The sequence below is a fragment of the Stegostoma tigrinum genome, chromosome 31 (genome assembly GCF_030684315.1).
Source record: "Stegostoma tigrinum isolate sSteTig4 chromosome 31, sSteTig4.hap1, whole genome shotgun sequence".
Classification (NCBI taxonomy): Eukaryota; Metazoa; Chordata; class Chondrichthyes; order Orectolobiformes; family Stegostomatidae; genus Stegostoma; species Stegostoma tigrinum.
The window spans coordinates 9,143,829-9,170,776 of NC_081384.1; the positions used below are offsets into that span (position 1 = coordinate 9,143,829).

General features: G+C 42.0%; 1 protein-coding gene across 6 annotated transcripts in view; it reads left to right on the forward strand.

The window, feature by feature from the left end:
- Positions 1–725: 725 nt before the first annotated feature.
- The window catches only part of LOC125466122 (transcription factor CP2-like protein 1), a 43,729-nt gene continuing 17,506 nt past the window's right edge, over positions 726–26,948 (forward strand). For 4 of the 6 annotated variants that reach the window (XR_007250385.2, XM_048560304.2, XM_048560300.2 and 1 more), the window contains exons 1-10: positions 726–866; positions 6,172–6,323; positions 7,721–7,797; positions 8,729–8,834; positions 17,240–17,346; positions 18,650–18,802; positions 20,139–20,249; positions 20,340–20,440; positions 22,446–22,500; positions 23,972–24,065. Coding sequence is in view for 5 of the 6 variants with exons in the window: in XM_048560304.2 (XP_048416261.2) it covers positions 781–866; positions 6,172–6,323; positions 7,721–7,797; positions 8,729–8,834; positions 17,240–17,346; positions 18,650–18,802; positions 20,139–20,249; positions 20,340–20,440; positions 22,446–22,500; positions 23,972–24,065 (1,042 nt within the window). In the remaining variant the exon portion in view is untranslated. The remainder of the gene's footprint in view (positions 867–6,171; positions 6,324–7,720; positions 7,798–8,728; positions 8,835–17,239; positions 17,347–18,649; positions 18,803–20,138; positions 20,250–20,339; positions 20,441–22,445; positions 22,501–23,971; positions 24,066–26,948) is intronic. The other 2 variants (XM_048560301.2, XM_048560302.2) reach the window with 2 other exon arrangements.

A 26,948-nucleotide genomic window follows, 5' to 3' on the forward strand; every position in this document is an offset into this window, starting at 1 on the left:
GAAGAACTTCCAACAATGCAGCACTCCCTCAGTGCTGCACGGTAGTATTGGTTTATATGCTGTGGTCCTAGTCAGGATCTAAAAAGCTTTCTGATGCAGTTTCCGAAGCATAATTACCAACACACGATGGGCAGAGGATAACTTCCAGGGGACATTTAGGCCAGAAATGGACCTATTAGAAATGATGAGATGGAGGAAATAGGAATCCAAAAGGACAGTAGATCTATAGACTCAAAATAAAAGGTTAAGAACTAACATTTGCCCTACTCCTACTTAATTTACCAACTGTGTTTCAACTGTTCAGCTTCGCTGCGGAAATAGCAGGAAGTGCATAAAATAAAACGCTACTCTGCCAATATTGCTAAAATAATCTGTGAACTCAAGACAAAATGAAAAGAAAATCAAAAATTAGATTCAATCCAAAACCAAAAGTATTCTTTGTAAAATGCAGTACTGAAACTTTCTTGTTTCTGGGGATTTCAGTTAGGCTGTCGCAGCAATATTTTGGGCTGGGGCCAGGTTTTTACTGGGCGTGGACTGATCATTTACCTGAAATACTGTTTTATTGCAGTGCCCCAGGGGACTGCTTCTCCTCTATTTGCATGCAAATTGCTCTGTAGAACTTTCCACCCACTCTCCTCCCACTGCACCTGTTGAAAGGCACAGCTTGCAGAATATAAGGACTGGGGAGCGGATGCTCAGGTTCCAGCTCCTTCAGACACCCAGCAAACCTCTGGTTGTCCTTGAAACTTTTCCATCCTGGAAATACATAGAAACACCATGTTGTACTGGCACAACCAGACAGAGAATTACTGGCCAGCTCAAACAGAGCACTGCCACCAGTATGTCACCACTAGTGGAGCACGGTGAGTAAGAATATCACTTAAGGAATCCATTCAGTGTAAAATCCAGCACACAGGAGGCTATGTTCAGTATCTTTTAAAATAAACTGTGTGCTTTGATTGTTCTTTCATATAATGCAGATTTATTTCAAGAGAAAATTTATGACAATGTACAGTGCGGCTTAGTAGTTACACTCTCTTGAGTTGAATGTTTGTGGTTCAAGTCCCACTAAGGGCAAATATCTCAACTGTGAGTACTGAGGGAGAGTTGCAGTGTGAAAGGTACATCTCATGGATGAGGCATCAAACCAAGGCTCCATCTGTCCTAAAGAGAAAACAGAAAGTGCTGGAGAAGCGCAGTGGATCTGGCAGCATCTGTGGAGAATGAAAGAGAGTTAAACATTCTGAGACTTGCGTGACTCTTCTTCAGAAATCATTTGTCCCCTCAGATGTATATAACAGGCCCGATGGCAGCATTTTGAAGGAGAGCAGGGACATTATCCTCAGCATCCCGGTCAATATTTATCTTTAAATCAGTATCACAGAAACAGATCTGGTTGTTACCATATTGCTGTTTGTGGGACTTGAGTGTGTGCAATGCAAATGGGTTGCCATTATTTCATTACATTATGATGCCTGTGCTTCAAAAATACTTTGTTGACTGTAATGCACTTTGGAACATCAAGTAGTCATGAAAGGAGCTGTATAAATACAAGTCTCTGCTTTCATAATGAATACCACAGTAGATTTCTTTAAGTGCTATTTACATGCAAATTAAAGTCAAGGTTGTCATTTTGCTCTTGGGTCAAAAAGGTTGCTGGTTCAATTCCCGCTGTGGAATTTGAGCACATCACTTAAATTGATACTGCAATGCAGCAGTGAGTGAGTGAGTGAGTGAGTGCTGCAGGTGGAGGAGTCATCGTTTAAATAATTTATTACACCAAGACTCTATTGTTTGTCATTACAGTTCATATGAAACTTAAAGATCCAGTTTAGCCCTAAGCACTGTGAGCAGCCCCGAATACTGCCTTTAGGAAGGATATATTGGTCTTGGAGGGAGAGTGGTGCAGATTTACTTGAATGATCATTGTGCCCCAAAGTCCAAGTTATGAGAAGAAATTAAACAAGCCAAGATCACACTCTCTGGAATTTGGAAGGTTAAGGGTAAAGTGAGTTTAAAAATTCCACATTTGAAGCACTTTGTTACAAGTGACTATATTCAATGTGTAGTCAATTGCAATGTAAGAAATGCAGCAGTCAGTCTGTTTACAGCAAGCTCACACAAACAGCAAAAAAATAAATTATGAGATTATCCATGTTCCCAGTGCCTTATCTGAAAGACATCACTTCCAAAGTGCAGGGTCCCCTCATTGCCACCCTGGAATATTTGCTTTGTCTCAAACTTAAAAATTCAAAAATTTAAACGCATTATGAATAGATATGTTCATTTTAATATATTTTAGTTCAGAATTATCCTGAATTGCAGACATACAAAATTTTAACAATTCTACAAAAGATTTCATTAAAATATGTTGGTTGAAAGAAATTTGTCTTGAGAAGAGATCAAGAATTTCTTGTAAACACATTGAAGTGTTAATTAATGAGAATTATGATTTGAGATGTATGGGTCCTTGAGCACTTATTTGGAAACTTATTGACTCATTTTCCTTTGCAATTCTCGCTGTACATTTTGGTTTTAGAAAATGTCTCTCATCGTCTCCCAAAGATCTTATTACTTACCAGTGTAAGGTTCTGTATGCATTCTCTGTTACCTAGTCCCAAGCCCCATTCTTCTTGTTTGATCCTAGACAATGAGGGCTAGCTGGGCTATTCAACTATAGCTGCAGCACAACAGAGCTCAATTTGGTTGGTTCCCATGCAATTAGGTGTCACCGTCCCACGATGGTAGCTAAGTGTTCACTTTTCCTCTTGTCCTATGGACACTGAGCTGAAGTGAGACACCTCCAGGATCACCCTGGGACAAACAAGACACTGAACATTAAAACTGTCCAGACCATAACTCTGTAACATGGAATCAGCTATGCAGGAAGCTATTCAGCCTGTCATACCTGTACTAGCTCTTTAAAAGATCTCTCAAATTAGATTTTCTCCCGAGCACTTTCTCCAGAAATTCCTGAAATTTCTTGCATTTTAAACATGATCTAATTTACTTGTTGTAGTTATTACTGAACCTGCTTCCATTGCGTTTCCAGACACGGCTCACCAAGCAGTCAGTGAAGCTAAAATCAGAGCTTTCCTGCAAAAGCAGTGTTGCTCTGCCAATTTAAAGAACTAGACAATGCTTCATTCTAGGCTGAGACTCCAGCACATCACTGAGAAATCCCTCACTGACAAAGCTAGTGTTTTTCAAATAGGACATAGAGTCATAGAGTTGTACAGCATGGAAACAGATCTTTGCTCCAACTCATCCTTGCTGACCAGACTTCCCAATCTGACTTAGTCCCATTTGCCAGCATTTGAATCATATCCCTCTAAGTTCTTCCTATTCATGTACCTATCCACATGCCTTTTAAATTTTGTAATCGTACATCTCCACCACTTCCTCTGGCAGCTCATTCTATACATGCACCACACTCTGCACAAAAACATTGCCTAAATATTTCTCCTCTCACCATAAAGCTACTCCCTCGAGTTTTGGACTCCCCCACCCCAGGAAAAATACCTTGGCTATTCACCCTTTGCACGTTCCTCATGATTTTATAAACCTCAATAATGTCACCCCTCAGCCTGCGATGCACCAGAGAAAAAAATGCCCTGCCTACTCAGCCTCTCCCTAAGGTTCAAACCTTCCAGTCCTGGTAACACCCTTGTAAATCTTTTCCGCACCATTTCAAGTTTAACAACATTTTCCCCTTAGAATGATGACCAGAACTGTACACAACATTCCAAAAGTGGCCTCTCCAATGTACTGTACAGTTGCGAGATGACATGTCGATCCCTAACCAATGATGGAAAGGGTACCAAATGCCTTCTTTGCCACCCTGTCCACCTGCAATTCCACTTTCGAAGAACTATACACCTGCAACCCTAGATCTCTTTGTTTGACACTACTCCCCAGAGTTGAACTATTGACTGTATAAGTCCTGCCCCGATTTGCCTTTCCAAAATATAATACCTTCAAATTTATCTCAGTTAATTGCCAGCTGCCATCCTTGGCCCATTGGCCCACCTGATCAAGGTCCTGTTTTATGCTGAGATAATCTCCTTCGCTGTCCACTACACTGCCTATTTTGGTGTCATCTGCAAATTTATTAACTACGCTCCTATATTCGCATCCAAATCACTAATATAAGTGTCAAAAAGCAGTGGGCTCAGCCCGATCCTTGCAACACTTGGCTACCAAAGCAGCGCTTTACCCCGACCTTCTGTCTCCTACCATCAAGCCAATTTTATATCCCATGTGATCTAACCTTACTGACCAGTCTACCATGTGGAACCTTGTCAAATGCTTTGCTGAATTCCATACAGACAAACTCTACCACTCTGCCTTCATCAATCTTCCTTGTCATCTCTTCAAAAAACTCAGTCAAATTAATGAGACATGATTTCCCACACACAAATTCATGTTGACTGTCCCTAATCAGTCCTTGCCTTTGCAAATGCATGTAAATCCTGTCCCTCAGAAATCCCTCCAACAACTTACCCACCACTGATGTAAGGCTCACTGGTGTACAATTCACGGGTTTCTCCTTACAGCCTTCTTAAATAATGGCACCACATCAGCCAACCTCCAATAAAATGAGGAACTTTTTCCCTCATGCCTTATGTTAAAGATCTCATGGCATTAATTTGAAGAGCAGGACATTTATTCTTTAATCAATACCACGGTGATCAGGTCATTCATGTATTATTGTGTATGGGACTTTACGATTGCATCTGGCTTTCAAAATTCCTCCTTCTTCTTGGGTGGGATTGGGAAAGACTCTGGTTTGATATATTCAGAGATTGCTGATAAATCCACTGCACAATCTACAAACTCTACCACGTATGGAGCAGGTGACATAAGAACATTAAAACATAAGAACTAGGAGCAGGAGTAGGCTATTCAGCCCCTTGAATCTGCTCTGCCAGATCGTGGCCGATCTCATTTCCGACTCAACTCCACTTTCCTGCCCACTTTCAATAATCCTTTAACCCCTTACCCTGTCTATCTCCTCCTTAAAGTTATTCATTGTCCTAGCCTCCAACACACTCTGGGGTCGTGAATTCCACAGATTCATGAACCTTTGACACACGAAATTTCTCCCCAACTCTGTTTTAAACCTGCCACCTCTTACCCTAAATCCATGACCCTGATGGGTTTGGCAGGTCAGGCTATTTGGGGGTGTTGTGTGCTCCTCTAGACATATCAACCTCACCTTTTGAGTCTTGCTGATGAATTCCCTCAAGTTTTCGGTGCTCTCCCAGATGAGCCGGTCACATGTCTCCCATAAACCAGCAAGGATGCCTTCAGGAAATCCCTGAAGCATTTTGCTCTGCTCTACTGGGATGATCCTGCTGGATGTGAATTCTGAGCAGAGCAATTCCTTACAGAATCTAGCACCAAGTATACATTTCTGGTCTCCCTGCTATAGGAAAGATGTTGAGAAACTTGAAAAGGTTCGGAAAAAATTTCCAAGGATGTTGCCAGGACTGGAGGGTTTGAGCTATAGGGAGCGGCTGAAATGAGCGGCTATTTTCCCTAGATCTTCGGAGGCTAGGGGGTGACCTTATAGAGGTTTATAAAATCATGTGGGGCACGGATTGGTTGAATAGACAAAGTTTTTTCCCAGGGTAGGAGAGTACAAAACTAGAGGGCATGGGTTTAGGGTGAGAGGGGAAAGATTTAAAAGGGACTGGACGGCCAACTCTTTCACAGAGGGTGGTGTTTATAAGGAATGAGTTTTCAGAGGAAGTGGTGAAGGCTTGTACAATTGCGATACTTAAAAGACATCTGGATGGATATATGAATAGGAAGGGTTTAAAGGGACATGGGCCACATGCTGGCAAATTGAACTAAATCAGTTTGGATATCTGGTCGGCATGGACAGGTTAGATTGATGACTCTGTTTCTGTGCTGTGTAACTCCATGACTGTACGCCTCACCAGCTGTAAAAAACACTTTGGGACATCCTGAGAGTGTGAATGGCGCTATGGAAATGGAAATTCTTTGTTTCTTTCGATCTCCAGGGAAAATTTGCACCACAGAGATAAAATCGATAAGGATGTAACACTGGATGTTAACTGGATTGATGTTACACTGGATATTGACAAAAATAGCAAAAGTTCTACCTCCATTCAGTGAAGTGACTGCGTGTTCTTCTTTCAGTGACATGCTGCCGTTACCACTCTTCAAGCATGAAGACTCTGCCCTTCCTTCAGACCATGACACCAGTGCCATCACCTTCCAGTATGTCCTGGGTGCAGCCACATCACCTGCTGTGAAACTGCATGAGGAGACACTCACTTACCTCAACCAAGGTGTGGTGAACACAACAGGGGAATTATGCAAGATAGACAGGAATGGGAAAGAAATCGGAGCTCAAGCATCTAAATAATGATTGCACACCACTCATTCACTAAAGGAATCCTATCCCTAGTAACCTCCCTAAGAGTCCACTATAATCTTCATGTAAAACAGACCTTACATCAGTTTGAAATTAGCTTTTCACTAATTTAAATCCAGGCCACTTTGATTTACCATTTAGTCTGAAGTCATATTCTGGATTGGATTTGTTTATCATTTATTATCTTGCATGTCACATCTCTGAGGTCCTCATTCAATCATCTCCTTTCCAAAGCAAAAAGCCTCTAGTCGGCAATATGATGATCCTGCTGGGCAAACTGTCCCATTTGCTTCCAGTTGCTGAGTAGCATCAAAGAGACACACAAAGTAGTCATTCAATCCAGTAATCCATACCATCTCTCTCTCTCTCTCTCTCTCTCACTCTCGCTATCTGTCTCTCTCTATCTCTCAGAGAAAGAGCAATTTACTCCCCTGCTGTAATCCCATCATCCTGTAGGTTTATTTCTCTCAAATGCTCACCCCGAATTTCCTTCAGAATCATTGATTTTCATCAATCCTATCACCCTCATGGACAACGAGTTAAAGCATTCTTTCTCATGACTCATATTATGCACTCTTAAATTAATCATGATTATAATCATGTTTTTTTCCTGTCCAACTTTACCTCCTCATTTTATAAATCTGTAGTCTCCTTGATGGAGCTATTGCGTGCTGTGTCCAGGTGGCAATTCTGAGGTAGAATTCTGAATATCTGAGTGTTGCCAAGTTACCTGCTTTTGGGATAGCATCACAGCTAATCTCAATCCCGGCATCCTTTATCACCCACTTTTAACTGGCACCTTTGGATTAATCAACAGCAATTTGCAAATTTATCTAGCACCTAGAACAGAAGAAAACATCCTCCAGGGCTGCAGAGAAGCATCACTAAACAAAACTTGGCACTAAATGTCATACAAGGGGATTAGTATAGAGCAATGAGCAAAATCTTGGTCAAAGGTTTTAAAACGTGTTTGAAAGGAGGAGAGGGAGACAGAGAGGTGTAGAGTTTTAGAAAGAGAATTTCAGAGCTTGGGACTTGAGCACACAAGGAGCAAAGGTCTCGGAGGATTGTGGATCAGGATGATAAGCAACAAGACCCTGGAGTGGGAACTCTGGTTAATTTCCTTCTTTGGATGTTGCATAATTAGGCCAATTAACAATAGCACTGTCTCATCTGAGAACACGCCAGGCCCTATCAGGTACATAGAACTTTTTAACACCTTGTATATCCAAAGACATCAGAATAGTATTAGAGAAATCTGAAGGTGTATGAATGGGCTCTATGGTTACATGTGTGTCATTTCTTATTCAGGTCAATCGTATGAGATCCGCATGATGTGTAATCAAAATATAAGGGGATTGTTGGAACTGAATGGGAAGATGCTGAAGGTAAGTACTACACAGAGGGAAGGGATAACTATGTTGAAAAGAGTTGAAAAGAAAAGCCAGCTGAAACAGGGGTCAGACAGTTCCAAGCAGATGTCGAGGAACAGCTTCAATAGATGTCAAAACACATTCTACAACTTCATACATATCACATCTGCATGCTATATAAACAGAAAATGTTGGAGAAACTCAGCAGGTCTGGCAGCATCTGCAGAGAGAGAAACAGAATTCATGTCTTGAGTGCGGTATGACTCTTTTTCAGAATCCAAAGGCTGTTGTGACAGTCATATCACATTTGAAATGCTAACATTCCTTCTCTCTCCACAGACGCTGCAAGACTCGTAGAGTTCCACCAGCCTTCTCTGTTTATTCTATTTCAGATCGGCAGCATCTGCACTGCTATGTTTATGCATCTATATGGTGTGCAATGTCATAGAACCTACTCAATACAAAAGCAAAATACTGCTGATGCTGGAAATCTGAAATAAAATCGGAAAATGTTGGCAACACCTGTGGAGAAAGAAGGAAATAAACAGTGGAGTGAGCTTGCAGTAAACTACAGGGCTAAAATCATCTGTTTCTAACAATGCACCTTGAGATTCCCATGTGAGGGTCACACATTCAGGGTTTCTGTTTTGGCCACACAGCAAGATGCTACGCCAAGCCCTGCATAGGAGGCCAGGTTTAGGTAGGGAATTTTGGCATTTAAGGCCTAGGCAATTGAAAACATGGGCACCAAAGATGGAGTGGAGGAAACTGGAGTTACACAAGACTCCAGACTGAGAAGGGCTCAGGGTTCTTAGAGGGTTGGTGGATGTAAAGATGGCAGAAGCTGGAACATCAAGACATTTGGGTGGGAGAAGACATATTCCCTAAACTGTTTGGAATTCTGTCTCCCTTCCAGCAGCCAACTTTGACTTTTCTGTTTTTGCAGAGTATAGTAAGGGTCGTCTTCCACGACAGACGCCTACAGTATAGTGAACACCAACAGTTCCAGGGCTGGAAATGGAACAGACCCGGAGATCGACTGCTCGATATTGGTACGTTCCACACAGTTGTCAGTGTCGTGGACAATGAGCTGAGGCTCCTCTCAGACAACATTTCCACAAGAGAGCTTCAAGTGCTGGGTGACCCTGGTGGATAGCAAAGAAAACGCAGAGAAGCAAAACACAGTTAATTACAAACTCCCAGAAGGGCCACAAATTTTAAAGAGGGACAAACAATTCCCACATTTCATCTTACAGAAGACCTAGATAGGTATTCCTTAGTTGCCTCAGTTAAAAAATGCATTGAATGCCCGAACTGCTAATGCCAAAATTGGATTCTTGGTCTGTGCTGGACTCATCTGAATCGGATGGGCATAATTTATGGTGGTGGCTTGTTAGGAATTGCACACAGGTTTAAAGGGCATTCAGCAACTTCTTATAACAACAAATTACATTTGTATAGCACTTCTATCCCAATAAAATAACTCACGTTTCTTCATAGGTGTGAAATCAGACAATGGGTAATTGCCGCTGATCTAAAGGATATTTTAGGGCAAATTACCAGAAAATTTGGTGACAAGGATAGGTTTAAATTAGATTCTTAATGATAGAGAGACAGGCTTTTAGGAAGGAAATAAAACAAAGAACTGCGGATGCTAGAAATTAGCAACATACAAAACCAGAAATTGCCAGAGCAACGCAACAGGTCTGTTGGCATCTGACAAAAAAAAGCAGAGTTAATGTTACAAGTCCAGTAACCAGGCCTGAAGAATGGCCAATGGAGCCAAAATATTAACTCTGCTTTCTCTCTCCGTAGATGTGGCCAGACCTGCTGAGTTTAGCAAGCAATTTCTGTTTTAGTAATGGAGTTTCCTTATTCAGAGACAATGTTATCAGTGGCAAACACCTGAAAACATTGTGATAGATAATAAAGACAAAACAAATCACAAATGTAAGGTTTTCCCTCAAAGAGACAAAACAAGAATTCCTCAGTTTGCAGCAAAAGAAAGTAAAGACGTTTAAAGAATAATTCTGATAATTGGTATAGTATTAGATTCGTTGTGAAAATATGAGGATAACTTTCTGGCTTTGCAGCCAGTGAGGAACACTGCCTGTCTGAGAGCACATGTTGAGAATTCGGGCATAACAATCAGTAGGCTTCATTACAATTTCCCAAAATGGAAATCGGGACAATGTTGCAGAGTGTGTATTTGTAAGGTTTCATGCTCGAACTTGTCAGGTGTTGATTAATGACTTGGCTGTACAGGAGGAAGGCAGACTTGTGCTCACCTTATGTCTTGTTTCTATTGCACACATTGAGACTTGTTCCCATGACATCTGATAACATCAGAGCATTTTGTTGTTCATCGTACAAGAAGGCACTAACGAGACAGAAATAACAAAAAGCAGCTTTTGTTATCTCAGTCATCCTACACAGGATTGAATGACTGAATAGCTCATGTTTATCATTCATTTTCTGTGTTTATAGAGCCTGAGAGTCATATAACTTGGAAACAGACCCTTTAGTCCAACTCGTCTATGCCAACCAGACATCTCAATCTGACCTAATCCATTTGGCACCATTTGGATCATATCCCCCCAATTCCTTCCTATTCATGTATCCATCCAGATGCCTTTTAAATGTTGTAATTGTACCAGCCTCCATTACTTCCTCTGGGAGTGATGTTGAGAGTTCAGAGGCTTTTTCCTTCTGTTAGAGTGAAGGATAAGACTGGTAAGGTTAAGGAACAATGAATGAAGAAAGATATTGAGGTTCTAGTCAAGAATAAAAGAGAATCTTATTTTAGATATAGGCAACTTGGTTCAATTAAATTTCTTAATCAATATAAAGAGTGTCAGGGTAGTCTTAAGAGAGAAATCAGGAAGGAAAAGAGGAGATATGAGTTAGCATTAGCAGATAAGGTTAAAGATAATTCAAAGAGATTCTATAAATACATTAAGAGCAAGAAGGCTACCAGAGAGCATAGGGCCTCTTAAAGATCAAGGAGATCATCTTTGTGTTGAACTCCAGGAAATGGGAGATTTACTAAATGATTATTTCATGTCAGTTTTTACCATGGAGGAAGAAATGGAGTCTAGAGAATGCAGAGAAATAAACTTTGATGTTTTAAAAACAATTTACATTATAGAAGAGGAAGTTCAGGAGGTCTTAGAGAATATGAAGGTGCGTAAATCTCTGGGGCCTAATCTAATACATCCCAGAATGTTGTGGGAAGTAAGAGGGGAAATTATTAGACCTCTTGCAGATATATTTGCATCATCTATAAGTATGGGTGAGGTGCCTGATGACTGGAGAGTGGCTAATGTTGTAAGAAAGATAAGGAGAAACCGGGGAACTATAGACCTATGAGTCTAACTTCAGTTGTGGGTAAATTGTTGGAGTTGATTACAAAAGATAGGATTTGTGGACATTTAGAGGAGCAAAATTTGATTAGGGATATTCAGCATGGCTTTGTGTTAGGAAAATAACATCTGACAAACTTGATTGACTTTTTTGAGGATAACAAAGCAGTAGACATTTTTTACTTGGGTTTTAGTAAAGCCTTTGACAAAGTTCCACATGGCAGACTAATTAGTAAAGTTAGGCCACATGGGATTCAGGGTGAGCTTACCAATTGGAAACATAATTGGCTTAACGGCAGGAGAGAGAGTAATGGAGGAAGATTGCTTTTCGGACTGGAGCCCTGTGACCAGCGGTGTGCCACTGGGATCAGTTCTGTGTGCTCTTTTGTTTGTCATTTATATAAATGATTTGGATGAGAATATAGAAAGTATGGTTAGTATGTTTGTAGATGACAACAAAGCTGGTGGCATTGTAGGTAGTAAAGAAGGTTTTCTAAGATTACAGAGGGATCTTGATCAAATGGGTCAATGCGCTGAAAAATTGCAGATGGAGTTCAATCTGGCTAAATGAGAGGCATTGCATTTTGGTACAACAAACAAGGGTAAGGCTTATACAATTAATAATAGGGCCTTGGGTAGTGTTGTAGAAAACAGGAACCCTGGGGGTGCAGGTTTACAATTCTTTAAATCTTGTGTCACATATAGATAGGGTGGTTAAAAAGGCACTTGGCACATTTGTGTTCATTGCTCAGTCCTTTGAGTACAGGAGTTGGGCTATTATGTTGAGGTTGTACAGGACATTGATGAGGTCTCTTCTGGAACACTGTGTCCATCTCTGGTCGCCCAGGTTATTATCAAGCTAGAAAGGGCTCAGAAGAGATTAACCAGGGTATTGCTGGGTATGGAAGGTTTGAGTTGTGTAGAAAGGCTGGATAGGCTGGGACCTTTATCACAGGCGCGTGAGAGGTTGAAAGGTGACCTGAAAGAAGTTTGTAAAATAATGAGAGGTACAGAAAGAGTTGATGGTAAATAAAAATGGAAAGAACTGCAGTCAGAGATAGTGGGAACTGCAGATGCTGGAGAATCCAAGATAATAAAATGTGAGGCTGGATGAACACAGCAGGCCAAGCAGCATCTCAGGAGCACAAAAGCTGACGTTTCGGGCCTAGGATTAGGTTCAGCAGGCAGCTGACAGCATCTGTGAAGGGAAAAACAGAGTTAATGTTTCAGGTCGGGTTCTGAGGAAGGGTCATCGGACCGAAACGTTAACTCTGTTTTTTCCTTCACAGATGTTGCCAGACCTGCTGAGCCTGTCCAGCAATTTTTGTTCTTGTTCTAGTGTTGATGGTAGCTATCTTTTCCCTAAGATGTGGAATTTCAAGAGTAGGGGTCACATTTTTAAGGTGAGAGGAGAGAGATTTTAAAAAAGACACAGGAGACAAATTTTTTACACAGAGGGTGGTACGCACTTGGAATGAACTTCTGAGCAAGTGATGGATGTGGGTACAATTATAACATTTAAAAGACATTTGGATGTATACATGAATAGGAAAGGTTTGGATGGATAAGGGCCAGGAACAGGCAGGTGGGACTAGTTTAGTTTAGGATTATGATTAACATGGACTGGTTGGACCAAAAGGGCCGTTTCCGTACTGTTTCCATAGGACTCTATGACTCTGTCTCTCTGTATCGCAAACCAGCTGTCCTGTCATTCAGTTCTCACACTGGCTGTATGTGGCTTCTCAACCTTTCCCCTCACCGGAGGCGTGGTGACCTCCAGGTTAAATCATCACCAGTTGTTTGTTTCTAATGAAAGAGCAGCCCTTTGCTGTGCTAAGTCTGTTGGGATGTCAGCATTTTTACAGAGTAAGATCCCACAAACAGCAATAAGAGCAAACAGCTGTGCAATAAGAGATCGATAAATTTATTTTGATGCTATTGAAAGAGTTCTACAAGTGTTTATATAACGAACCTATAACTCCCATCAGCCAGTTTTACACACCCTTTCGGATCATGCCAGGGTACATTACAATTAAAAACATAATTTTCCTTTAGACACTCGTACTCTTAAAATCAATCAAATTTAAAGTAGAGGTTGTCCTTTCAATGCAAACATAGTTGGAGAAACTGCAACCCTCCTATTATGTGCTTGAACTGGCAAATATCTCACTGACAGGGATGGTATGATTAAAATGTTAATATATACAAAACATTGCAAACAGTTGTGTAGTTCCCAACTGCCATGTGCAGTGATGGCATATGGACTGTAGATAATGAAAAGTGCTCATAAAGTGTACAGAAACGCAGAATAACAAAGTGCGAAGCTGGATGGACACAGCAGGCCAAGCAGCATCTCAGGAGCACAAAAGCTGACGTTTCGGGCCTAGACCCTTCATCCAAAGCGTCAGCTTTTGTGCTCCTGAGATGCTGCTTGGTCTGCTGTGTTCATCCAGCTCCACACTTTGTTATCTCGGATTCTCCAGCATCTGCAGTTCCCATTATCTCAGAAACACAGAATAATTCAGCAGGGAGAGGGGTCATTCAGTTCATTAAGATGATTCTCGATAGGAGTGAGAGAGACAGGGTAGTTGTCATGGGGGACTTCAACTTTCCAAATATTGACTGGGAACACTAGAGTTCGAGTACTATAGATGGGTCAGTTTTTGTCCAATGTGTGCAGGAAGGCTTCCTGACACAGTATGTAGACAGGCCAACAAGGGGCAAAGCCACATTAGATTTGGTACTGGGTAATGAGCCTGGCCAGGTGTTAGATTTGGAAGTAGGTGAGCACTTTGGTGATAGCAATCACAATTCTGTTATGTTTACTTGAGTGATGGAAAGGGATAGGCGTATACCACTGGGCAAGAGTTATAGCTGGGGGAAAGGCAATTACAATGAGATTAGGCAAGATTTAGGGAGCATAGAATGGGGAAGGAAACTGCAGGGGATGGGCACATTAGAAATGTGGAGCTTATTCAAGGAAAAGCTCCTGTGTGTCCTAGATAAGTATGTACCTGTCAGGCAGGGAGGAAGCTGTAGAGCACGGGAGCCATGGTTTACGAAGGAAGTGGAATCTCTGGTCAAGAGGAAGAAGAAAGCTTATGTTAAGATGAGATGTGAAGGCTCAGTTAGGGTGCTTGAGGGCTACGAGGTAGCCAGGAAAGACCTAGAGAGGGAGCTCAGAAGAGCCAGGAGGAGACATGACAAGTTGTTGGCGGATAGGATCAGGGTAAACCCTAAGGCTTTCTATAGGTATTTAAGGAATAAAAGAATGACGAAAGTAAGATTAGGCCCAGTCAAGGAAAGTAGTGGGAAGTTGTGCGTGGAGTCAGAGGAGATAGGGGAAGCACTAAATGAATATTTTTCAACAGTATCACTCCAGAAAACAACAATGTTGTTGAGGAGAATACTGAGATACAGGCTACTAGACTAGGTGGGATTGAGGTTCACAAGGAAGAGGTATTAGAAATCCTACAGAGTGGGAAAATAGATAAGTCCCCTGGGCCGGATGGGATTTATCCTAGGATCCTCTGGGAAGCCAGGGAGGAGATTGATGAGCCTTTGGCATTGATCTTTAACTCGTCATTGTCTACAGGAATAGTGCCAGATGACTGGAGGATAGCAAATGTGGTTCCCCTGTTCAAGAAGGGGAGTAGAGTCAACCCTGGTAATTATAGACCAGTGAGCCTTACCTCAGTTGTTGGTAAAGTGTTAGAAAAGGTTATAAGAGATAGGATTTATAATCATCTAGAAAAGAATAAATTGATTAGGGATAGTCAGCACGGTTTTGTGAAGGGAAGGTCGTGCCTCACAAACCTTATTGAGTTCTTTGAGAAGGTGATCAAACAGGTAGATGAGAGTTCACCGGTTGATGTGGTGTATATGGATTTCAACAAGGCGTTTGATAAGGTTCCCCACAATAGGCTATTGTACAAAATGCAGAGGAATGGAATTGTGGGAGATATAGCAGTTTGGGTCGGAAATTGGCTTGCTGAAAGAAGACAGAGGGTGGTAGTTGATGGGAAATGTTCATCCTGGAGACTAATTATTAGTGGTGTACCGCAAAGGTCGGTGTTGGGTCCACTGCTGTTTGTCATTTTCATAAATGACCTGGATGAGGGTTAGTAAATTTGCAGACGACACTAAGGTCGGTGGAGTTATGGATAGTGACAAAGGATGCTATAGGTTGCAGAGAGACATAGATAAGCTGCAGAGCTGGGCTGAGAGGTGGCAAATGGAGTTTAATGCAGACAAGTGTGAGGTGATGCACTTTGGTAGGAGTAACCGGAAGGCAAAGTACTGGGCTAATGGTAAGATTCTTGGTAGTGTAGATGAGCAGAGAGATCCTGGTGTCCATGTACACAGATCCTTGAAAGTTGCCACCCAGGTTGACAGGGCTGTTAAGAAGGCATACAGTGTTTCAGCTTTTATTAATAGAGGGATCGAGTTCCGGAACCAAGAGGTTATGCTGCAGGTGTACAAAACTCTGGTGCGGCTGCACTTGGAGTATTGCGTACAGTTCTGGTCACTGCATTATAAGAAGGATGTGGAAGCTTTGGAAAGGGTGCAGAGCAGATTTACTAGGATGTTGCCTGGTGTGGAGGGAAGGTCTTACGAGGAAAGGCTGAGGGACTTGAGGCTGTTTTCATTAGAGAGAAGAAGGTTGAGAGGTGACTTAATTGAGACATATAAAATAATCAGAGGGTTAGATAGGGTGGATAGGGAGAGCCTTTTTCCTAGGATGGTGATGGCAAGCACGAGGGGGCATAGCTTTAAATTGAGGGGTGAAAGATATAAGACAGATGCCAGAGGTAGTTTCTTTACTCAGAGAGTAGTAAGGGAATGGAACGCTTTGCCTGCAACGGTAGTAGATTCACCAACTTTAAGTACATTTAAGTCATCATTGGACAAGCATATGGACGTACATGGAATAGTGTAGGTTAGATGGGCTTGAGATCAGTATGACAGGTCGGCACAACATCGAGGGCCAAAGGGCCTGTACTGCGCTGTAATGTTCTATGTTCTATGTTCTATTAAGTCTGTACCCACTATTTTGGATAGCAATCCGTTTAGTCCCATTCCCCTCCTCCTGCCCTATTTCCTCGCAAGGTATTCTTCTTCATTATTTATTCAATTCTCTGTGAGATCTACTGTTCAATTTGTTTTGATCTCTCTGTCAGGCAGTAAAATCCAAATCCATAACGCCCATTATAGACATTTTTATTGTTACACCAAGGACCTGCTCATCCTCTGCAATTAAATTGTTTGCAATTCTTTGAAGAAAAGCGGAAATATCTTTAACACTTGAAAATATTCCAGTTCTCACCAAATTTCTGTCACCATTGTCTGTACAGAAGGACACAATATAAGACAGATAAATGTATCCATCAGCTACAAGGACTATCCCTTTCGAAGACTTTGGCAGAAGTAGCTGGGCAAGCTCTCATTAATCGTCATTCCAATAAAAAACTACTAATTATGCTATTGTGCCGTTTCTTTCTCTCTGCTCAAAACATGAATAAATCTGGATGGGTGTTCAGACAGTACAAAGCAATCTAGCATTGTGCTCTCTTGCTGTCTCCCAGATTGGTGGCAGTTCTCGCTGGGCTTTACAAAAAAAGCAAAAGCAATTCATTTTGAGTTAGAGTGGCTTGTTAGAGCTGGGATACAGTAGCTCAGTGTCGCAGAGGAATAAAGGTTTTAATTCATTCAGAGAAGCAGCCTGCTTCCATAAACAATCAGCAAGGCATCACAAGAAGCGTTTGAGGTTCAGAATGAAGTCCTGCATCGGTACATTTAACAAGTTCCATGATGCAGTTTATTGGCAACTGCTCTGTGACTTCAGTTCTCTTGCTGCCATCAAGGGTAGGAGGAAGGTGGAGGGGAAGCTTCTATCAAGGCCATTATCTTCACTGCAGTTGAATCAAAGCGTAGAAACAGGGGCCTGCAGTATACTGCCTACTATCCTTCAGCCAGCAATGATTCTTTGGTCTGAAGCATTCTGACTTAGTCAGACTAATCCATCATTTGCTATGGTTTTCTTTAACACTGTGACATTCTCTCTCTCTTTTCAAAATGATTTTTTTTCAATTCAGATATTCCTCTGTCAGTTGGAATTGTGGACCCACGGGTAACCCCCATGCTGCTGAATGCTGCGGAATTTTTCTGGGATCCAAAGAAACAAACCTCTCTCTCCATTCAGGTTTGTGTCTTCCTCACTCTAGATCAATCCTCTTCCCTTTCCCTTACTCTCATGTCACTCTCTCTCCTTTCGCATTGCTTCTACTCTAATTTTCTCTTCTACTCTACTTTCTGTCACCCTTCCCCACAGTTATCCCTCTAGAATATTTGTCCCCAAGCCTCTCACCATTCATTTATCCCAGATCCTCATCCCCTTGCTTCCTTGGGCCACATTAGGAGGGCAGTGACCTGCTCCTAGGTTTTATACTTCCTGATCCACCTTCATGATCAGATAATACACGGAAGCAGCCGTCATTATGAATCATATTTAGGTTTTCCTTACCTCTCTGGTATCATGTCGACGTCTCTGACTCAGCAAAACCTGATGGCCCGCCAATCCATAGCACAACACTTTGGAACTCAACCAGTTATAGCACTGAGCTGCCTCAAGAATATCAACAATTCATTATCTCTTCTTTTCCACCTTACAGTTTTCTTGTCAACTTCACAGAAGATAATGTTCGACAAACTTTGGTACTGAATGACCCAACAAAGTTGAAGGCCACATTGATCACAATTAAGTGACACACAGAGGGGCTGATGTGATAGTGTCACTGGATTAGTACTCTCAAGGTGCATGAGAATACTTTGGGGATGTAGGTTCAAATGCCATCCTGGCAGCTGGTAGAGTACATGGTCAATTAATAAAGTCTGAAATTGAATGCTAACCATCAGTGGTGGTGACCACAGAAGCTATTGTCATTTGTTGTTTTTAAAATCCAACTGGCTTACTGATGTATTTTGTGGAAGGAAATTGGTCATCCTTACCTGGTCTGGCCTACACATAACTTACAGTGTCCTGGCAAACCACTCAGTTCAAGGTCAATTAGGAATAGGCAACAAGAAAAAGAGTATGTTTTAATACAATTTATCTTACTGTCTCATTTATTTAAAAAATAAGGTTAAAGAACTTTTTTTCATGCAGTCAGTGCCTTAATAACTTCAATTTCAGGAGTGGAATATTTCTCACTTTTAGTCAGGAGTGAGCTACAGAATCAGACCAAGAGTGGGATAGACACATAGACTGTGATGCCTTCCATGCTGCAACAACTCCAATATTTACCTCCTCTCTATAATTGACCAGCATAACATATTAATGTCCTTGTCCATTTATGTTGCAAATGGAGTTCTATTTAAATCGCTTTGAGACTTATAGACGTTGAGTCACACTCCAGCACCAAGAAGTAACAGACTTACTTCCACAGATGAAGGAATATCGATCAGGACTGGAAACCTGTTATTAAATTCCACACCTTTGTTTTCAGGTTCACTGCATCAGCACAGAATTCACCCCCAGGAAAAATGGCGGCGAGAAAGGGGTCCCCTTCAGAATTCAGATTGACACCTTCAAGCTGAGTGAGAACGGAGACTACACTGAGCATCTGCACTCTGCAAGCTGTCAGGTTAAAGTATTTAAGGTACTGAACTTTTCCCATGGCAGTTAGAACAGAAGGTGGTTATAACCCATTCATCACTGTCAAAAACCAACCCAGAGCTGCAGAATTCTGTGCTTCAGAATGTGGCACGTGATTTTGCTGTATTGTGTGAGCAATCTGACCGTGTAGTTGGATGAAGAATTTAGGAACAATTGTTATGGATTTATATTTCTTACATCATCTCCTTTTGGATTCATTGGATCCACCTGAGTCCCATCACATAAGCTTCTGCTTATTTTCTTTTGTTCAAGGTATTGAGCTGATGTGGACTATATAGGCCTTAGAATGTCTATGATATAGTGGTAATGGTGCTCCCCTAGTAGGCCCAGGCTGGGGTCACAGGCTGAAATCCCTAACAGGGTGTCTGGTGGAGTTCAAGTTTAATGAAACAAAACTAGTATCAGTGATGGTGACCATAACAACTATCACTGATTGTGGTTTAAAAACCCATGAGGCTCAGGATGTTTCATTTTAAGGAAAGGAAATCTGCCACACTCACTAAATCTCTCTCTTGGGGTCTACAGCAAAGCAGGGCCTGTGACAGGGAGGGGCAACAGGACCCAATAACGTAGTGCAGGCTGCAGTTCTCAGGTCAGGGGTGTCTGAATGGCCCGTGAGCTACTTGGTTCAAGGGCTACAGGGCAAGAATTGCTGGTCTTCCCAACAACATCTCAGGGAGGAATAAAGGACAAGTTAAAACAAACTGAGAAGAAAAGTCCTATTTGACTGCAGGAAAAAGATGTAGATTATTAGCCAGGATGCCAATGCCTCACTGCTGACCTACAGTGTAGGATTCGCTTCTTCCTAAGAACCTGAATCAGAAAAGTTATTCTGCACCTCTAGAACTTGAACCAAGTCTCCTAGCCCAGAGGTATAGATATTACCACTGGACCACAAGAACCCTTTGGTGTATGGCTATTGGGTGTGGCTGTGATGTGCCAATAGGCCTTCAACACTTCCAGCCTTACACCTAAAGGGCTGAGGAACTAAAGAGGTCCTGATGCTGAAAACATTCAGGAGAATGGAATCAAGACATCAGTTTTTTGGAAGCACTTCCACTGCCAATGGAATGTGTTCCAAGTCAAAGACACTCTTAGCTTGAACATTGGATAGATGAGTGCTAGACCATTGTACAAAATTTTCCTGGATGTTCAGCAGGAGCAGTCAGTTCAGATTCCTCAGTTATAGAAAAATTTGTATTTCAATAGCCTAGTAATTTTTTTGAAGGTGTTTACTATTGTAAAATCAGCTAATTTGCACACAGCAAGCTTCAATAACTAGCAATGTAATGATGACGAGGTAATCTGTTGAAATCCAGCCCAAAGGTGCCGACAGGAAACTGAAAACTGACAAGGAGAAAATAGAGAAACGGTCTCCACAGGAGAGGTCCAAGTACCAGCTGGCATATGAAACCACGGTGCTAACTGAGGTGAGGCATTAGCCCTTATTAACTGTACGGGTTGTGGAGATTCTATCTTGACATAAACTTCATAGATTATTCCTTCATTGTTTCAATTAGTGTTCTCCCTGGCCTGATGCCCCACCCTGCACAAGTATGAGCCCGGCTGGAAGTCCAGGTTATAGCCCAGCATCTCCGATTCCATTCAACATCCCAGAAGGGTAAGTTGGTGCTTCTTCAGAAATCGTTGTTTGCATGGAATCTCAACAAGCTGTGATTCAGGTTCAGCAGAAGTAAAGACATGCAAAAGTATGGGATGAAGTTAAAAGATCATTCAGGCCATCAAAACCCACTGCTAGAGGTACACAAAATCATGACCAAAACTGAGGTGGCAGAAAGTAAGCTGAGGACTCAGACTCATGCCGACTAGCGACACAATTTTACAGCAAAAAAACTTTAAATAATGAGTTACTCAAGGCACTGCCAAGAAAGATGATAGACACAAATTCAGTAGTGACATTCACGAAGAAGTTAGATAAATAATTGAAGGGGAAATAATCACTGGGATATGGGAAAAGAGCAGCCAAATAGGATTAATTGGATAGCCTGGGGCGGCGTGGTGGCTCAGTGGTTAGTGTTGCAGCCTCACAGCGCCAGGGACCCGGGTTCGATTCCAGCCTCGGGCGGCTGTCTGTGTGGAGTTTGCACATCCTCCCTGTGTCTGTGTCGGTTTCCTCCGGGTGCTCCAGTTTCCTCCCACAGTCCAAAGATGTGCAGGCTGGGTGGATTGGCCATGATAAATTGCCTGTAGTGTTCAGGGGTGTGTGGGTTGTAGGGGGATGGGTCTGGGTGGGATGCTCCAAGGGGCGGTGTGGACTTGTTGGGCCGATGGGCCTGTTTCCACACTGTAGGGAACCTAATCTAATCTAACTGGCTGAGCATGGGTTCTTAGCACTTATTCATCAAAGATGGAACAGTGATTTTTCAAACACACACACTATTCCTATTCCAAACAGGACAAACTAAGTGGTAAGAAATGCGAGTATAAATATTGCTAAATTGTTTAAGCTTTATAGATTGCATTGCTCAAAATCGAGGGTTTCTTTTAGCTTATTGGCTGCAGTATTTCATTGTCCTGTGTCTAATGGAGAGTGTGAAAATTGAAGTACTTGATGAGTTTTGCTCAGCTTTCTTTTCTTTTGTTGAAAAAGAGTGGGCTTATATTCAAGAACGACTAGAACTTTTTTTTTAAATTCACTGTTGGGTTCTGGTCATTGCTGGCAAGGGCAACATTTATTGCCAGACCCCATCTGTTGTGGAAATGGATCGGGTCAGCTGCTCATCGTGAACTGTTATAGTCCTTGGGGTGATGTGGATACAGCCACAATGCTGTTAGTGAGGGAAGTTTCAGGAATTTAGCCCGTGATAGTGAAGGAACTGAGATAATTTTCCAAGTCGAGGTATTGAGCGACACTTAGAGAGGATTTGGATTTTTGATAGATGTGGAACGGATATTTCCTATCGTGAGCCAATCTAGAACCTGTGCTCAGAGATAGTAGGAACTGCCGATACTGGAGTCTGAGATAACACAGTGTGGAGCTGGATGAACACAGCAGCTCAGGCAGCATCAGAGGAGCAGGAAAGCTGATGTCAACTTTTCTGCTCCTTTGATCCTGCCTGGCCTGCTGTGTTCATCCAGCTCCACGCCTTAGGATCTGTGCTCACTGTTTAAAAATCAGGGGGTGCCCATTTTAAACAGAGATTAGGAAAACAACTTTGTCTCATGGGTTGTGAGCCATTGCTGCTTGCAGAAATTTTCCAAAGGCCCTCAAACAGCACCTTCTAAACCCACGGCCACTTTCATCTGGAAGGACAAGGCAGCAGATACATCAGAACACCACCATCTGCAAGTTCCTCTCCGAGCCACTTGCCACGCTGACTTGGAAATATATCACCGTTCCTCCAGTGTTGCTGGGTCAAAATCCTGGAACTCCCCTTCCTGATGGCCTTGTGAGTTCTTCTACAGCACACAGACTGCAGCAGCTCAAGAAAGCAGCTCCCCACCACCCCTTCGAGGGCAGGTGGGGATGGGAAGGAAATGCTGGTCAAGGGATTGGGGGAAGAATGACTATAGATGTGTAGGCTTGACTTTGCACATGGAGTAGAGTGTAGCCCTACACATAAAGAAGCATAAGTGACATCTGATAAGAACTTTGTTTATTGCAGGAGCTGTTCATCTCCAAACCATCAGGTGGACGGATCAGTGCAAAGCACAATGGAGGTCAGTAGTCTCTTTCCTGCATTGAGTTGTCCTTCACACAGACCTGAGCTGCAGTATCTAATACAGTATCTAATAAGTTAGTATATGTCTGACAACTGAATGAATCCATATGTATAACACCTGAATGGAAAGAAAATCTGAAGGACTCATGTGCATGTGGCATTAGGAAAGAAAAATCCAATACGGTATATTTTATCTCTCAGAGATCAGTTCTTATAAAGTTGAGGATGTTGACAGGTTTTGCCATGCTCAGAGGGCTGCTATAACATTTGATTTGGCACCTTTATCAAATACTTTCAGGAAATCTAAGCATAATACATTTACCAGTTCTCTTTCATCTACAGCACCCAGTACTTCCTCAAAGAACTCCAAACAGGCAAATCATAATCTTTCACAAAACCAGGTTGACTTCGATAACTTTGAATCTCTCTAAATGCCGTGTTACAATTTCTTTAATAATAAGTTTCTAATATTTTCTCTATGACAGATGTGAAGCTAACTGTCCTGTCGTGTTCTGCTTTCCATCTTCCTTTTTGAATAAAGAACTCACATTCACCATCTTCCAATCTAGTGGGAGAGTCCAAGAGACAAAACAGTTTTTGAAACTTAAAACCAATGCATCAACCATCTCACTTGCCACTTCTTTTTAAGATTTGAGGATGGTATCCTTTAGGTCCGATTCAGTACCAATTCTCTTGTGCATCACTCCCTCAAGTGACTCATCTTTATTATTTCTAATATCTGCACAAACAATTTTCATTTCTTTGTTTCCCAAAATAAGGTCACCCTACACTATCGTGTTAATACCATATTACCTAACAGAGGCCACCTCCTTTGCTTACTTTCAGGTCATTCCTAAACATCCTGTACTTGTCACGATTTAGGTTACAATCCATGTCATCCTTTGGCCATGACTGTGAAAGGGGAGTGGTTTTGATAGGCCACCTCAGAGGGCATTAAGGCTCAATTTGCATTTATGTAGCAGCTTTACTGCCCTTAACTGCCTTTGTTGCTTCACAGGAGAGTTGTAAAGCACAATCAGCCACATAAGGCTATATTAGGACAAATGGCAAAAAGCCTGCTCATTGAGATAGATTTTACTAACAATAAGAAAGAGAGTGGGAGTATCCCATCACAAATCACCCTTTAGTTACATGTGCATAGTACATGACTAGTGCAGACTACAGAGAGTAGAATTTCTGATGCTCCTGTTCTTATCTGTCAGCCAGGGATCCCTGATTGGACCAGATTAACAGCCCTGGTCAGGGAACTTGTATTCTATGGATTCATCAGGCTGACATCATTACAATGAGTATCACTGGATTAACTTCAGCTTCATCATCATTAACAAAGTGGAGAGTGTATGAGCAACCAAAAGTTGTGTTGACTGGAGAGGACTGTGGTAACTTTACACCAGTTAGAAATATGAGGTAATCTTGGTTAGTCAGCGCAATATCTCTCTGTCTTGCAGCATCTGTCACCGACATTAACAATTCAGGAAACGCAGCAGTGGCTTCATCTACACCGATTCACACCCTTTTGTAAACTGTTCGCAAATTTCTCAGGTAAGAATCCTGCTCACTGATTGGCCGAAGAGAATGGATAGAGTGACAAAAAGAGTTGGATAGTCTGAGATGATGATTCAGATCAGGCAAGAAAATGAGGAAGATTCCCGTACAGGGTCATTGGTTTGACAGCTTCAGTGTATCGATGGTAGTTGCAGCCCATCAATAAATGAAGAAATGTCTTCAATAACTTTATTGTGTTGGAGAATCACATCTTGGCAGTTGTTACAATGCAGTGATCACAACAAAGGGTTCAAACACCTATTCAAACCATGAACATTTTGCAGTTGACCCTCTGTATCAGATTGCACGGTCATCTCTGAATTACATCGTTTCAAATTCACAAGATTCTTTTCGCAGTCACTTCTTGCCTCGTCTACTGTCTACCGGAAATGGCTTTTCCACAAGATTTTTAATATCACAGTTCACAAAGGAGAAAGTTATGTAGAAATGCTCATCTACATACCTTATAAGTACATCTATACATAGTGTCATGGACAAAAAAACTTACTTCAAGTTTTTAACTGTATGGTCTTCTTTGTCCAGAAATTTCTCAAAATTATAAAAACAGTGAGTAGTTTATTTTCCTACTCCCCAAAGCCTGTTCACCATCTACAAGGCACCAGTCTGGAGTGGGATGGAATTCTCCCCACTTGCCTGGATGGGTGCCGCTCTAACAACACTCAACAAGCTTGTCACCCTCCAGGACGAAGCAGCCCCCGCTTGACTGGTACCACATGCGCAAACAGTCAGCCCCTTCACCACTGATGCTCAGCAGTGGCAGTGTGTACCATGTACCATCCAGAAGGATAAAGGGTAGCAGCTACAAATGAACACCAGCACCTGCAAGCCTCTCTCCATCTTGGGAATATATCACCAATCCTTCAGTGTCCCTGGATCAAAAATCCAGAACCCCCTCTCTCACAGCATTGTGATTCTACCTACGGCACAAGGATTGTAATGGTTCAAGAAGGCAGTTCACCACCAACGCCTTCACGAATGGCAACGTGGGATTGACAGTAAATGTTGGCCCAGCTAGTAATGCCTGTGTCCCGGGGCAACATGAAAGAAAGCCTTACTCCTCAGATCATCCTACTATGTGCCAAACGACCTTGGGTTGAGCATCACTTATGACTTATCTTTAGGATTGAACTCCACTTCTCTCTGTGATTAACCTTGTGTTGTATCAAACAGTATGGACTATGAGTCTTCACTTAAGTTCTCAAAGTTGGGTAAAAGTCCTTTATTTTAAAATTAGAAGCCCATGCTATGCATTTTGTGTTCTGACTATGAGGCAGATGACATAATTTGATTGATTTACTGTTGTCACATGTACTGAGATGCAGTGAAAAGTGTTGCTTTTGAGCGCTTATACTGGCAGACCATACCATATTAGTGCACCAAGGTAACAGACTAGAGCACAGAATACAATGTTACAGCCTCAGAGAAGGTGCAGAGAGAGAGAGAGATCAGAATTAACATTTGAGAGCTCTGTTCATAAGTCTAGTAACAGCGGGGAAGAAGCTGTTCTTGAATCAGTTCGTACAAGTATTCAAACTTTTATATCTTCTGCCCAAATGAAGTGAGTGGAAGAGAGTATGACTAGGGTGAGAGGGGTTTTTGATCATGTTGGTTGCTTTCCTAAAGCAGTAGGAAGTGTAGATAGAGTCAATGGATGGAGGCTGGTTTGTATGATGGACTGGGCTGTGTTCACAGCTCTCTGTAATTTCTTATGGTTCTGGGAAGAGCGGTTACCAAACCAAGCTGTGATGCATCCAGTTAGGATGCTTTCTAAAGTGCATCTATAAAAATTGGTAAGATCCTTGTGGACATGCTGAATTTCCTTAGCCTCCTGAGGAAATAAAGACAATGTTGTTCTTGCTTGACCATCACATCAACATGGGTGGATCAGGACAGATTATTGGTGATCATCGCTCCTGTGAACCTGACGCTCTTGACTTACTGATGCAGGCAGGGCCATGCCCTTCACTCCACTTCCTGTAGTCAATGACCAACCCCTTCGTTTTGCTGACATTGAGGGAGAGATTGTTACATTTGTACCATGCCACTATGCACTCAATCTCTGTCTTTTATTCTTTCTTCTTGTTGTCTGAGATCTGACCAACAACCGTGGTGTCATCAGCAAGCTTGTGAATTGAATTAAGGCAGAATTTGGCCACAGAGTCATGAGCGTAAATTATAGATTTATAGGTAACTCTGTGTGTGTGTGTGTGTGTGTGTGTGTGTGTGTGTGTGTGTGTGTGTGTGTGTGTGTGTGTGTGTGTGTGTGAGAGAGAGACAGACAGACACAGAGAGAGACTTCTGAGCTGCTTTCGATCACCTGCAGTGTTCATTTTCCGAAGTCCAATCGGCCTTTCCGTTCTTTTCTTTTGCTGCTTTTTCACCTGTTGCTGTAGATTATAAACCACAACAGGTGACTATGAGGAGGTGTGGGGAGTTCGGAGGGGGATGCTGTATTGATGTATAGTGTGGGTGGGGAAAAAGTGTTCAGGTAATGATAGACTGTCCATCAAAATGTGGGGCACTTTTGAAGGACCAGCTCCTGCTTCTTGCCAGTCAGTCTTGCAAATTTGTACAAAGTGGATTGTTCAGGCTTTTAAAATTTCCACAGGGTTGATAATGAAGCTTTTAAGAGCCCAGGCTACACACCTGTCCTTAGCCATGTACATTGCAACATTTAACATCCATCTGGATGGATATATGAATAGGAAGGGTTTAGAGGGATATAGGCCAAATGCTGGCAAATTGGACCAGATCAGTTTAGAATATCAGGTCCCGGCGAACAAGTTGAACCGAGGGGTCTATTTCAGTATTGTATAACTCTGTGGCTCTATATGTCTGTACTCTGTTTCTTTACAATTT